The sequence below is a fragment of the Culex quinquefasciatus genome, chromosome 2 (genome assembly GCF_015732765.1).
Source record: "Culex quinquefasciatus strain JHB chromosome 2, VPISU_Cqui_1.0_pri_paternal, whole genome shotgun sequence".
Lineage (NCBI taxonomy): Eukaryota > Metazoa > Arthropoda > Insecta > Diptera > Culicidae > Culex > Culex quinquefasciatus.
The window spans coordinates 67448914-67462271 of NC_051862.1; the positions used below are offsets into that span (position 1 = coordinate 67448914).

The window sequence follows — 13358 nt, forward strand, 5'->3', positions numbered from 1 at the left end:
CGTCGTCACAGCTCTAACTCTCAGTTTGCGCCTTCGTTGTGTTTGCGTTCGGAGGCGTTAGATGCCGCTGCACTGCCTCCGAAAGAAATCCACTCATAAAGATTTATTTCCTTCCACTGTCTTTCACGTTAAAAATTACGAGGGTGTCGCTTGTTTAAGTTCACTCTATTTGCACACAGCGACGCGATATTTGACACCGAAATATGGGCTTTTTATAAGGGACGACGCCGGCTGTCAACTGTCCCAAGAAGGCGAAAGTGATGACTGAAAATGCATTTTCAATTAATTTTCCGACCTCCTACGTCCCACTTTGTAGCGGCGCGACACCCCCCTCTCGACTTGGTGTCAACTTGATGAAGGTTGAAAAGTGTGACAAATATGGATTTTCCCCCATGCCACTACTTCTCGCCAGAAAGCAGAAGCACCAAGTGCCAAAATCGACATGTGGCGGTACCCCTCGTTTCGTAATTTAATCCTAAAAGTCAATCAATTTTCGGCCCCTGCCCCCGTGGTTGGCACCACTCGTCAATAAGACGTTTTCCAGTAGGCCCTCGAGGCCACGCTGTGCCAACTCCCAGACGTCTCGCTCTCGCGTGAGCACTTCGGAAATGGATAAAAATTTCCCATTTCCGGCGCGCTCGGGATATCTGACTGACTGACAGGCTGCCGTGCCTGTCTGTTTGTTATGATTGTTTTATGAAAATTAAGATTTTAATAGTGTTTATCCAGCCCGGCACGCAAACAGCTTTTCACTCTTATTTATCTTGCACAAGGAGGGCAGGAACTGTGTCCAACTGTGCCAAGAAGACTCCGGATGTGTCTCAAGATGTACGCGCGTACAAGCTTGGAGTACACGGTGGCCGTGCCGCTACTTGAGTCGATTATCTGTAATGCAGCGTGCAAATATCAATTTATTGGATGGTAAATATTTGATCCGTTAGCGGTTGCGTTAATACCCGCAGCGATGACAAGTAATAAAAAGAAGCTGTTTGAACAGTAAGCAACGACAGCCTTGGATGGATCGAGCGTGGACTGTGTGGAGGTGACAGTGCTCTTGCAAAACAGCTTGATCTGAGTTGGATCTAGATCCACTCACAGCAAGCTGTTCAGCTTCAAAAATGATAGATTGACAGATGACAGTTTGACAGAAGCACTTTTACTTACCTTCTCGTAGTTTAATTCTGAACTGCAACTCTGGATCTCACTTGTTCACACTTACCTGCATTCAACTTATAGAAAACATCACTAAGCACTCCCTAGACTCCTACGTCTGTGATAGAGAAACACTCTTGAAACTAAAACACTTACCTGCTAGCAAACTCAAGGCGAAGCAACCCTGACTCCCTCAATGTCGACGTCCGTGATAGAGAAACGCTCCGTTAGCTCGTTCATTTTTTCGAACTTCAAGCTCCACTTCCCCTCCCTCTTGACACCTCGCCGAACACTCGGAGAGGCTTATCTCCGCCGCGAGAACGCCAACTTGACCAAGTGGCCTCTCGTCGTCTGCTCTGACCAAAGTCGAAACGACCGCGCAGCGGAGAGTATAAGGTAATTCAATATCTCTTTATTGGCACTTTTGGGGAGCAGCAGCGCTCGAGTGTCCACAGTTTTTTTTTTCGAAGTCAAACGCTGTCACTGCCGACGGCGTCGGCCAAGAGGTAGTCCAAATAATTTCACGCCTCGACGAGCGCGCTCTGCGCCACTTCTTCGCTTCCTCCGTCCGTTTCGCATACTTGACGACCTCAACGGGAACGTCTTGGAAGGTTGTTGAATCCCGGTTGTGGTGTGTGGTGTAACATCGATTTTCACACTCAACCAAGCGGTCAATCAACTTCACACCCATGGCTCCCGTCCGGGTTTTCGTCTGGCGAACTCCGTCCATAGACGAATTCGAAGGGCTGGACTCGGCTCTAAAGTTTCGCTTTTTATTGAGTAATTAATTTCTTATTCAGCGATATCTTGCTTCCTTATTAACTGCCAGAGCGTTGTGTGGTGCGAGATGCTTCCCCTACGACGACTTCGTGTGAGTTCAGTACCGATGCAGCGTTCATTGATGATGAGAGGGGACTCCGACTGAATGAAGGGGTTTTCTGTTACACGCGCGTCAGTCTATAAAGCGATAATGACTCGGACTCTCCGCAAAAAAAATACGAGCTGTGATCGCACGAGTCGGATAACTCGAGGGCTATGAAATTATGAGCAAATGGCTCAATTCATTCAGGTCGTAAACACCGGGAGTCAATTGGGACAATAGTGGTGACCAATGGTCCAATTTGCGTCACGCAGTTCAAAAAGACATAAAACACTGCAATGTGATCTACCCCCGCGCTCTATAGTGCTAGTTCTTAGCTAAGCCACAAACCCCTGTAATTTTATGTGCACGGGAATTAATGGTAACACACACTACCCAGCTAGCGCTGGGCAGGCATAAACTTTTATTATCTGTGAACTATTTTTATCTCAAGCTCTCCGAGCTGTGCATTCTTCGACGACTCCCGCGCTGTCTGTATCGCGCAGCGTATCTTGACAGGTCTTACGCCATCGCGCGCACTCGACGCACATGTTTGGGGAGGGAAAAACATTTCCCACTGCACGTGCTGAACGCTAGAAATCGAAGTTATGCTTCCAGATGCACCTTACCGTGCTCGAAAGAAAAAAAAAACACAAAATGTTTAAGTAATTACACCGGCGGTAGTGGATGGAGAAAGCTTGAGAATGGTGAACTCGGCCAAGTAGAGTACGTAGTTTGAAGAGCACATGTCGAGCTGCACACCGTTAATGGTTCAACTCTTGGCGCGGAAGCGTGAACTACTCGACGACGGGGTCGTCCTGTTTATTGTTGTTGTGGAGCATACCGACAAACTGGGGAAACATTGGGTTTTGCTGTTTTGCAACGCTCGGAACGAATGGTGGCGTTCAGCATTGTGCAAAACAGCAAACGTAATGTTTGCCGAGAATGACAGGCTAGTGACAGATCGACAGTTGACTGATGACAGATTGACAGCTTAACTAAAAAAGACTTACCTGATTGTACAGCTTAATTATTACACAAAACATACAGTACTTACCTTGCTGCAATTGGGTTCTCGAAGAACCTGACTCCCTTGACTTCGACGTCCTTGATCGGGAACTGCATCACATATTTATTCTAACTTACCTGCCTTATAAATAATACTGAAGTTTTGTAATGATCTCCTTAGACTCTGACGTCCGTGATAGGGAAGTTGCGTCGATTTCTAGGAAATGTCATCCCCAAGTGGCACCCCTCATCAACCAACCTCCAACGGTGCGAAAAACACGACCGAATCACACCAAACGGTTTCATTATGGCGAAATTTGATCCCAGAACCGAAAGGTAGCAGCTTGGGCAGCTCTCAAGGTGGGAACCGGTTGAAATGTGTTTTCTTGCTGAGCGGATTGTTGGCTAATTTTAACACCTCTTCTTATGCTGCGCTGTCTGGCCGGTGTTTGTTTTCCTTAGTCGGAAGCCGTACAAGTGTGGAAAAGTGGCCAACTTTGTCGGAGAAGAAGTGCATCTGGAGAGTTGGCGAAAATGCAGCAAAAATGCCAAACCGCGGTAGCAGAGTTGAAGTGTTTAAAATATCCCAACCCCGCAATATCAGTTACCGAGGGTTTAATTACCGCTGCGCTACGAGTTGGCCACAAATTAGTAGCAAAACCGAAACATTGATGCGTTTAATCCCCCAGTCAATCGGCAACAGAGTGCCAAGTAGTGGAACGCTGCAGAATTTAAAGCATTCCATGCTGTATTCAGGACTGACGCGCTTCGCCCCCAAATCCTCAACCTACTTTCCAGAGGGAGTCCTGGAGCACAAAGCTGGCCATTACCTGGCCGTCCGGCCAGCGACCAGTGTTTGTTTGCATCGACCTTCAGTCCGGTTCAGCCCGGCTCTCTAATGAGCCAGCATAAATTTAGCATAACCTTGCCGTGAAGCAGAGTACACAGGTTCGTCCGTCCTGTTCCCCTGAGTTGTTACAACTCATAACCTCAAATTATACAAAACATTTGCGTTCTCTCTCTCGCTGCGCTGCAAGTGCCCATTGGAATCGGTTCCCGATAATTGCGTACCCCCCGAGGGCGTTCTTCTGAGCTGGAAAGCAATACACTCGAATGCGGCTCGAGTAATCCTCTGTACGCGTTCAGGCTGTAGCAGGGATTCCATGGAGTTGCACGGTTGAGCAACAACCACAAACTAATCTCGTCGATGGATCGAGTCGAGTTGCTTCATGCATGATTGATTAATTGGAAAGTTATTCTAGTTGATTACCTTCTGTTGAATTCCTTTCGCCTCCACCCCCGCTCTCTGGGGTAAGCTTCGTCTAATTTTATTGCCGTCGAAACTAATCTGCTTGTTTCCCCCCAGGTCATGCGATTTAAATAAGTGGTAGCAAGTTTAGATTAGTTTTGCATCTCTAACGAAGTTTCCGGAATATATTTTGCAAGCGGCAAACTTCATCGGAATCTTGTCATTCTAGAAAAAAAAGTCCTTTGTCCGCATCCTCACAAACACACAAACTATCCACTCTCCGGACAGGCAAACTCAATTAAAAAGGAACCACTCGATTCAATTTGGACCATCGATCAAAGCGTCCCTGTCGACGTCACCGAGCATCTTCCGGGGGTGTCCTTTGTCGAGCGTGGGGCATACTCTTAATGGACGTAATTTAGTAAAATTGTTCCCAAAAAGCCAGAACAGCAGCAGCACTTTAAAACGTCCCAAAACTTGCTCTTGATGCGATGGGGCTGCTGCATGTCGTTCGGTGCGTCCTTAAAAGAAATGTATCCCTTGGCGCGACAGCGCCGAAAGGTTTCACGCATTCGAAATAACCCACAATTTGGCTTATTTCGAATAAGCGTGTTGGTTGACAGTTGACAGATTGACAGTTTGACAGAATGACAGCACTAAGAGTACTTACCTGAGTATAGTAACACAACTTAAACCTAACTTACCTGCTTTCGAATCAACCTCTTGTAACTTCAAGGGTACCTTGATGTTGACGTCCGTGATTGGGAACTGCATTTTTTTGCGAAACCACCATTTTGGGACAACCCGAACCAAGGCATCCCAACTCCCAGCTCAACTTCCGCCCAGAAAAGCTGTTCTCTCCTGCTTTGGATGCTGAACGATGCAATATGTTTATACACGACGATACCGCACACAATGCCACGCAAAAGTTCCATAAGTGGAGACCAAGTTTCCGAACATGACTCTCTCCGAACATCCGTCGTCTGTGCCCCGTTCCTCCGGCAAGCGACAGACAGTTTGGAACCACTTTTTGCATAATATGAAAAGCTGAAGTTTCTGACTTTGTTCATTTATGTCTAACATAATTTCGTTTTAAATTTAAATTCTTGCTCTTCGCGCTCCGCGCGGCACACCATATGATATTAATTATAATTTAATTTATATTCATTTCCCTCTCGTTTTTCTCTCTTTTTCCAGAACCCAGAGTGTGACTCTGCCAACTTTTCCTCGAGCCGCGCGTCAAGAGTCGTCACACACCCTTTCTACAAGCTTGCGACTCTGATTTCGGAGTGAACAAGTTCGGTGCTGAATTAAATTTGTCCGCCCAAACTAAAGGACATCGCCACATGTGTCACACCGGAGCAGGACCAGAGGCAGCGTCGAGATGAAGATAATCTAATTGAAATTGCACCATAAGAGGTTCAGCACACAACCATTTCGGCTCATTTTCGGAACTGGAAAATTAGATTCGAAAGTACTTTAGGAAGCGCAGCAAACATGACGATTGGAGCGTTCAGTAAGCTGGCGGTGGTGCTGGTACTGCTGTGCAGTACCCGCGCCGACAGTAGCTATTACGGCGGCGGAGCAGGTGTCAGTCCTGCGCCGCATCTGCCGGCGATCCCGAAGGATCCGCACTCGCGGTGCGAGGAGATTACGATACCGATGTGTCGCGGTATCGGGTACAACTTGACATCGTTTCCGAACGAGATGAACCACGAGACGCAGGAGGAGGCGGGCCTGGAGGTGCACCAGTTTTGGCCGTTGGTCGAGATTAAGTGCTCGCCGGACTTGAAGTTCTTCCTGTGCTCGATGTACACGCCGATTTGCATCGAGGACTACCACAAGCCGTTGCCGGTTTGTAGGAGCGTTTGTGAGCGTGCTCGGGCTGGCTGTGCGCCAATCATGCAGCAGTACAGCTTCAGCTGGCCGGAACGGATGGCTTGTGAGAATTTGCCAGTTTCGGGAGATAGTGACAATTTGTGTATGGAGCAACCGAGTGAGGACGACGGAAGTCATTCGTCGTCGGGAGCAGGTGGAGGAGGAGGCGGCGGTGGTGGAGGTCATCAGAAGCCGACCCGCAAGCCTCACGGAGGAGCTGCCGCTGGGCAGAACAACAACAAATGCAAGGGCAAGAATTCAAAAAACTGCCAAAATCCCCCAGGGGAAAGGGGAACAAAAGAGTGCATGTGCCGGTGTCGGGAGCCACTGGTGACCCTGGGGAAGGAAAGTCTACTGCACAACAACCAAAGTGTCGAAAGGGTCGGCGACGTCCTAAACTGCGCGATCCCGTGTCGGGGGGCGTTCTTCAGCCAGGAGGAAAAGGACTTCGCCGGGGTGTGGATCGCGCTCTGGTCCGGCCTCTGCGGCATAAGCACGCTAATGACACTCACCACGTTCCTCATCGACACCGAAAGGTTCAAGTATCCTGAGCGGCCGATCGTGTTCCTGTCGGCGTGCTACTTCATCGTGTCGTGTGGATATCTCACGCGGCTCTTCCTCGGGCAGGACGAGATCGCGTGCGACGGAAAGGGCATCAAGTATCCGGCGATGGGCCAGAGCTCGTGCACGATGGTGTTCATCATGATCTACTTCTTCGGCATGGCTTCGTCGATCTGGTGGGTGATCCTGTCGTTCACCTGGTTCCTCGCCGCTGGACTCAAGTGGGGCAACGAAGCCATCTCGAAGCACTCCCAGTACTTCCACCTGGCGGCCTGGTTGATCCCGACCGTCCAAACTGTATCAGTCTTGCTGAGGCCAGCCGTTGACGGCGATCCCGTTGCCGGAATCTGCTACGTCGGCAACACATCGGTTGAAAACCTCAAGAACTTCGTGCTGGCCCCGCTCTTCGTCTACCTGCTCGTTGGAACGACCTTCCTGATGGCCGGCTTCGTATCCCTCTTCCGGATCCGATCGGTCATCAAGCAGCAGGGCGGCATCGGCGCTGGCTCCAAAGCAGACAAGCTGGAGAAGCTCATGATCCGGATAGGAATCTTCAGCGTGCTCTACACCGTGCCCGCAACGATCGTGATCGGCTGTCATCTGTACGAAGCCAACTATTTCGAGGACTGGATGACCGGCCTGACGTGCCCGTGCAAGGCACAAACCGGCATCCGGCAGAAGCCGCTCTACTCCGTGCTGATGCTCAAGTACTTCATGGCGCTGGCCGTGGGCATCACCTCGGGCGTGTGGATCTGGTCTGGCAAGACGGTCGAGTCGTGGCGGCGGCTCTGGAGACGCCTGTTCGGCTCGCCCGACCCTACCGGCGCCGGCCAGGTCCTCATCAAGCCCCGCCCCCCACTCCCCCAGCCCTACGCAACGTCCGGCATCGGAGTGCCCGGCTCCGCAGCAGCATCCCTGCTCGCGACCCCCTACACGCACACCATCGGCAGCGTGGCGTCCACTAGTCATCACCATCTGCACCACCACGTCCTCAAGCAGACCCCGCTCAGCCACGTATGACCTGGAGACATTGGCGGCGCTTCCACACTTACCGCCGGTTCCGGCGCCGGCTCGGTCGTTGACCCGCGTGCCGTCTCCGTCGTTGTCACCCTGCCCGGACCCCAGCCAGGCCAAGCCCTGAGCGACTACGGTCCGATATAGTTGACAACGCGGCCCACGACGGCACGATGGTTTCCGGCCAGCAGCAACGCCAGCGACCAGCTGTAAGCGGAAGCGCGAAAACAGGGAGAGGGACACACACACACACAAACACATGTAATTGTATAGAGAGCAAGTCATCATCCGTAGCGAGCTAGGTTCAGTGTCCATTTTTAAAGGTGTGTGTACTGTAGATGTCATCGTTATTTCCGTGTAGGTCAAGAGCGCAAACACTTAGGCAAACACACACTCAGCTGTACACACATTTCCACAAAATGCGTTTTTGTTTTTCTAGGTTAGGTCAAATCACTCGTACTGCTCCCTCCCCCTGTCGCCATACTGTCTCTCTCTAACACTAACAAACTAATACTTACTATCATCTTTTTACGAAACAACAAACAAACAAACAAAGAAACGCTCCTACTACAAGCTCTAACCCACTTAAGGTACGATGAAGCCGCTCTCTTTCTAGTCCAAAATGTAAAAATCGCACGAACGCGAGTGCGCGCGTTCCAAAACTCCAGCGGGAGAGTAACACAGTTTTTTATACAACAAGTGTGAGAAGAAGGTATTTTCTACAAGCTTTTAACATCGCGACGAACTCATCTGAAAAAAAAATCATCTCAAACTTAATAATTGGTATGTGGTAGGAAGTGTAAAATTAGACTACGCGAAATGGAGCTTTTTTACTCGGCGTGCATCGTTTGACAGTTGCTTACCTGAATGGTGATCCGCATTGATTGTCAAGGTACATCAAGTTTCAGGCAAGCCAAAATCACTCAAATTTGATCGAAATCTAACTCAGAAATGAGTAAGTGAGGCGAATGTCAGGTTTGAGTAAATTTCACTCAGTTTTCATTGAATTCTGAGCGAACTCTCACCCAAATCTGACTCTTGGATAAATTCAGTTTGACGAAGTCTGAGCGAATTTGGATGTCACGTAAACTTCAAGGTAACAAACTGTCAAATGAGGCACGCCCACCAAAAAGGATCCATCGAGAATCTTTCTAACTGTCCAACGTTGTGTCATTTCCAAAGTAGTGAATGTATCGCAAAACTGTGACGGCAAACTTTTTAAAACCATCACCAGCAACCAGTAGTAAACCGAAATGACAATACAATTCCAAATCTGCAAATAGTTTAAACATCATCCACGAAATCGCACACAGAAGACAAAGCCCGTAAAAAAACACTGCCAAAATCCATTAATTTCGGGTACTGCGGAATTAAACATCAGAACAAACCCCTTCCCAAAGCAATTAACACAAAAAAGGTGGGAATAAATCAGACTGCGAGCAAACACTCTCACATAAATCTAAATTAAGCCGGATTAGCTGGATCGGTGCAAAATTGTCATTTGCAAAAAGAAGGCAGAACAACGGAAAACAAGAACGATTATATTTAATAAAAATGAGCGAGAGAGCAAAAGCAAAGAAACAAAACCAGCGAAACAGAAAAGTAATTAAAACTCACACACACACTCTTGAAGGTGCATTTCATGAAACTTTTATACGTAATTAGAATTAATTTACTCGTTTAATGGCATTAGGGCAAACTAGATACCAAAAACCGAGAGGTGAATTCAGCAGCAGCTATAAAGCAGACGCGTTTGTGACAGGTTTTAAAAGATGGCAAACTTTTGTAATCTTCTTTTCGTCTTGTTTTCCGCGCAAAAACGGTTATTTTTTATGTTGACGATCGGTTCAGTCTGGTTTATGTCTTAGTTTTGTTAGTCTGATTTTTATGTGTTTTGTTTTGCACCGGGCATGCTGATGGAGGCCGATACGGCGCTACGATCGTTGACGTTCCGGGAATTCCGCCTGGAATGTCGAGAGTGTTGTCGAACGTATTTATTGGATCGATTTGGACGGAATGATTGGAAATTTACGCTAGCAGCGTAACGGTTTGACGTTTGAGGTGTAGAAAATGGTCATTTGATGTTTATTTTTGGACCAACTCCGTTTGAAACTGTTTTCTTGAGACATTTTGTTTCAGATGTCAAACTTGAGGCAAGCTTCTTGAACATACAAGATGTTGTTTTAATCCAATGAGCTTGACAGATAAGATTTGATGTCTACTTTTGTAGCCCCAAACGTACCCACGGTGGCCGAGGTGGTACGCGGGCACAAAGATAATTAAATTAACAATTAAAGGACGAGACTTGTCCGGTTGATAAAAACGCGTGTTTCTTGTTCGCTATCTAACTTTTTATGATTTTATTTCCTCTTGGTGACAACTGTCAATCTTTCTCAACGCACTGTCACGACAGTCGCGGCTTGGCAGGCTTGGCTGTCAACCGCGAGTCCAGTGGCGTGTGGAAAAGGTGCGACCTTCCACTGTTGCAGTTGGCTCCAACATCCCCCCGCTTTAATTGAACTGGTACGGGTAGAACCACTGCAGAATCCTTCAACCTTGAAGAACAGCATGGCACCGGTACCGATGGCGCAGGTCCGCTCCTTAACGACACGGACTGCTGGGGTGATCGTGATGTTGGTAAGAGGTTGTTGAGACAGCCAGAGCCCGAGCGCAAGAAACGTTCCAGTCTCCCCGGCCGCTGCGACCGCTATCTTCACAGTTTCTGGTCCTGGATCCCAATCGGCAGGACTGCGTGGCTGGGCAGCATGTGGTTCAATCTGTCGTCGGTCGGCCATCACATCGTTGCTTCGATCGTAGTCCACACCTGTTGACCACTGCCTCTTGCTGTCAGTGTACTTCAAATACACCGGATCATGTCGTGCAAACATTCGAGTTCGCTTCGTTCGCTCGCTTGCAAGAGCTGATGACGTTGTTGATGGTGGCGGTTCAAACTCCAATTTTGTTCGAATGCGCTCCAAAATCGCTTCAGAAGGCGAAGCACAGCCGACACCCTGTCGGTTCGGAATGCTTCCGTACGCCTTCGGACAGACTTCCAGCACTTGCATTTGGATTGTGGTGATGCTCCTCCCCGCCTTGTTCTTGTGCACTGCTAGCGGGTACTCGAGGTCATCAAGGAGACCATAAATCCTCCACTGTCCAGCCAGCTTCGGTTCAGTCAGCTGCTGCGACGCTTCCAACACTGCCGTCGTGCCTGGTTGTTGATATTTGTACTGGCGACGAGATTTGTACTTGCCTTGGAGCCGCTCACCTTCCTCCCGCACAACCAGAAAACGCTCCGGAATGGCCACGGGTGAGAAGAACAGATCTTGCTTGAGCTGGTTCAGCACGTCATCCAGGGGTCGATATTTTGCGGTTGTTCGGCGTTCCGCACTCCGGAACCCAGGTACCACGTCCGCTGCCAGCTTTCTGTCGACGAAACTGCTCAAACAGCCGGAGTCCACCTTTATCACCGCCTTGAAAATACCACCGATTGGAGATGAGTTACCACCCTGTTGCGAGATGTTTACGTTCGGCACCTGCGACGGTCCGAAACCGTCAGTCGTGTCGCAACCAAACAACTGCTTTCGCGTCGCCCGGGCCAGACCAACAAATGTCCACCCGCCGACGGTCATCTCGTAGTAAAATTTCCCGTCAACCTCCAGCATCTGGGCCGCAACCGCTTCCGCTACGGATGATGACGTCGGCTGACAGCCGACTTTAGTGGTGGCAGATCCCGTGTCAAGATTTACACGAGCCGACTTGTTGTTTACAATCGGCACAAACTTACGGCGATCTCCATCACTGTCCGTGTTGACACCCTCAACGATCGAACTGGCGCTGTTGCTTTCCGGCTGCTCGAACCTAACCTCCTCGCTGCTGCAGTTGCCCACCGAGTGGCTCATTTTTGCGCACTTCTGAGCCTCCGAGTGCGACGAAACCTGCTCGTTCACCGCCGCGACGATGTTTCGCAGAATGTGGCCTTGGCGCTGCATAAATTCCAGCTGCTGCTGCTGAATCCGTGCCAGCTGAAGTCTGACCACCTCGTGTTGCTGCCGAAACATCTCGTGCACATAACCTCGCTGTTGTTCCAGCAAGCGTTGGAGTTCTGGCGGAGGATGGAGAGGAGAACGGATGAACGCCTGCTGCTGTTGCCCCGCCGCGACTTGCCCGTCCGGCACCGGCTGCTGCTCCACTGGCGCAACGCCGCCCGGCAACTGCTGCTGCTGACCCGCCGGCCGCTGGTCCATGGAGTACGCATCGTCCATCTCGCGTCCGGATCTTCCCCGGAGAAAACTTTTCCGCGTGGGCGAAATTTCGACCGAGAAAACTCGGTCAAAACAATCACCGAGTCGCCACTTTTGTAGCCCCAAACGTACCCACCGTGGCCGAGGTGGTACGCGGGCACAAAGATAATTAAATTAACAATTAAAGGACGAGACTTGTCCGGTTGATAAAAACGCGTGTTTCTTGTTCGCTCACGGTGTATTTTTTAGAACAACCAAATGATAAAAAATTCGGTATGTCTGATATTTGGCACCGTGAAAGAAGGGCTCTTTCCCGACATTTTGCGGTATATACCGAAATATTTCGTCGGGGGGTCTAGAGCAACTTTTTTTTTTGAGGATTTTTATTCGATTTTATGGGATATTTGTTCAAAAAAGTCACAGAAAATCGGTGCATTCATGTTGATATCATTCAAACTTCTTATGAATATGCCTTGGGGACTCTATCCAACTATATTTGACCAATATTTGACCTCCAATAAAAAAAATCGAACCAAATTTACCAGATTTCTAGCTTTCTTTGAAAAAACCCCAAAATCCAAGCTGGAAACCCCGATACGACCGAAAGTAAATCTTTTCTTTGTACAATTTGTCATGAAATAACAGCAACACATTGATACAAATTTGAGCATTAAACAATGCAAAACATAGATTATTTATTTAATAAGCTGTTTATTACCCAATAGGTTCCGAAAATTATTTTTTCAATCCTCGGCCACATAACACCATTACATTTTTAAACATTTTAGAATCAATCACATTGTAGAAAAAAGTTTTCTTAACAAGTTCCATAAAAAAGTATCACTTTTGGTTCAATATAAGCAGAGATATGCCCAATTTCCTGAAATAAATAGTGCCTTTCTCCAAAATTTCTTAATTTAATTACCTTTCACATGATGGGCACTGCCTACTACGATATTTTTTATGATGATAATATGTTATTAAAACGTAAAAATTATAACAAGTTTTGACGAAATTAATGAAATTATTCTACAGCATTCATTACAAATCTCAGTAGGCAAAGCCCATCGTGTGAAATGTAATTAAATTAAGAAATTTTGGAGAAAGGCACTTTTTATTTCAGGAAACCGGGCATATCTCTGCTTATATTGAACCAAAAGTGATACTTTTTTATGGAACTTGTTTAGAAAACTTTTTTCTACAATGTGATTGATTCTAAAATGTTTAAAAATGTAATGGTGTTATGTGGCCGAGGATTGAAAAAATAATTTTCGGAACCTATTGGATAATAAACAGCTTATTAAATAAATAATCTATGTTTTGCATTGTTTAATGCTCAAATTTGTATCCGGGCAATGTGTTGCTGTTATTTCATGACAAATTGTACAAAGAA

The 13358-nt window shown here is 47.9% G+C and overlaps 1 protein-coding gene across 1 annotated transcript; it reads left to right on the top strand.

The window, feature by feature from the left end:
• The first annotated feature begins 5682 nt into the window (after positions 1-5682).
• Positions 5683-8459, top strand: LOC6051861 (frizzled-2). Its single transcript, XM_001868187.2, has one exon. It carries the CDS (start codon positions 5766-5768, stop codon positions 7725-7727), a length of 1962 nt encoding a protein of 653 aa, XP_001868222.2. The 5' UTR covers positions 5683-5765; the 3' UTR covers positions 7728-8459.
• Positions 8460-13358: the final 4899 nt, after the last annotated feature.

Coding starts and splice junctions, on each gene's coding strand:
- LOC6051861 (XM_001868187.2), top strand. CDS start 5,766: ATGACGATTGGAGCGTTCAGTAAGCTGGCGGTGGTGCTGGTACTGCTG.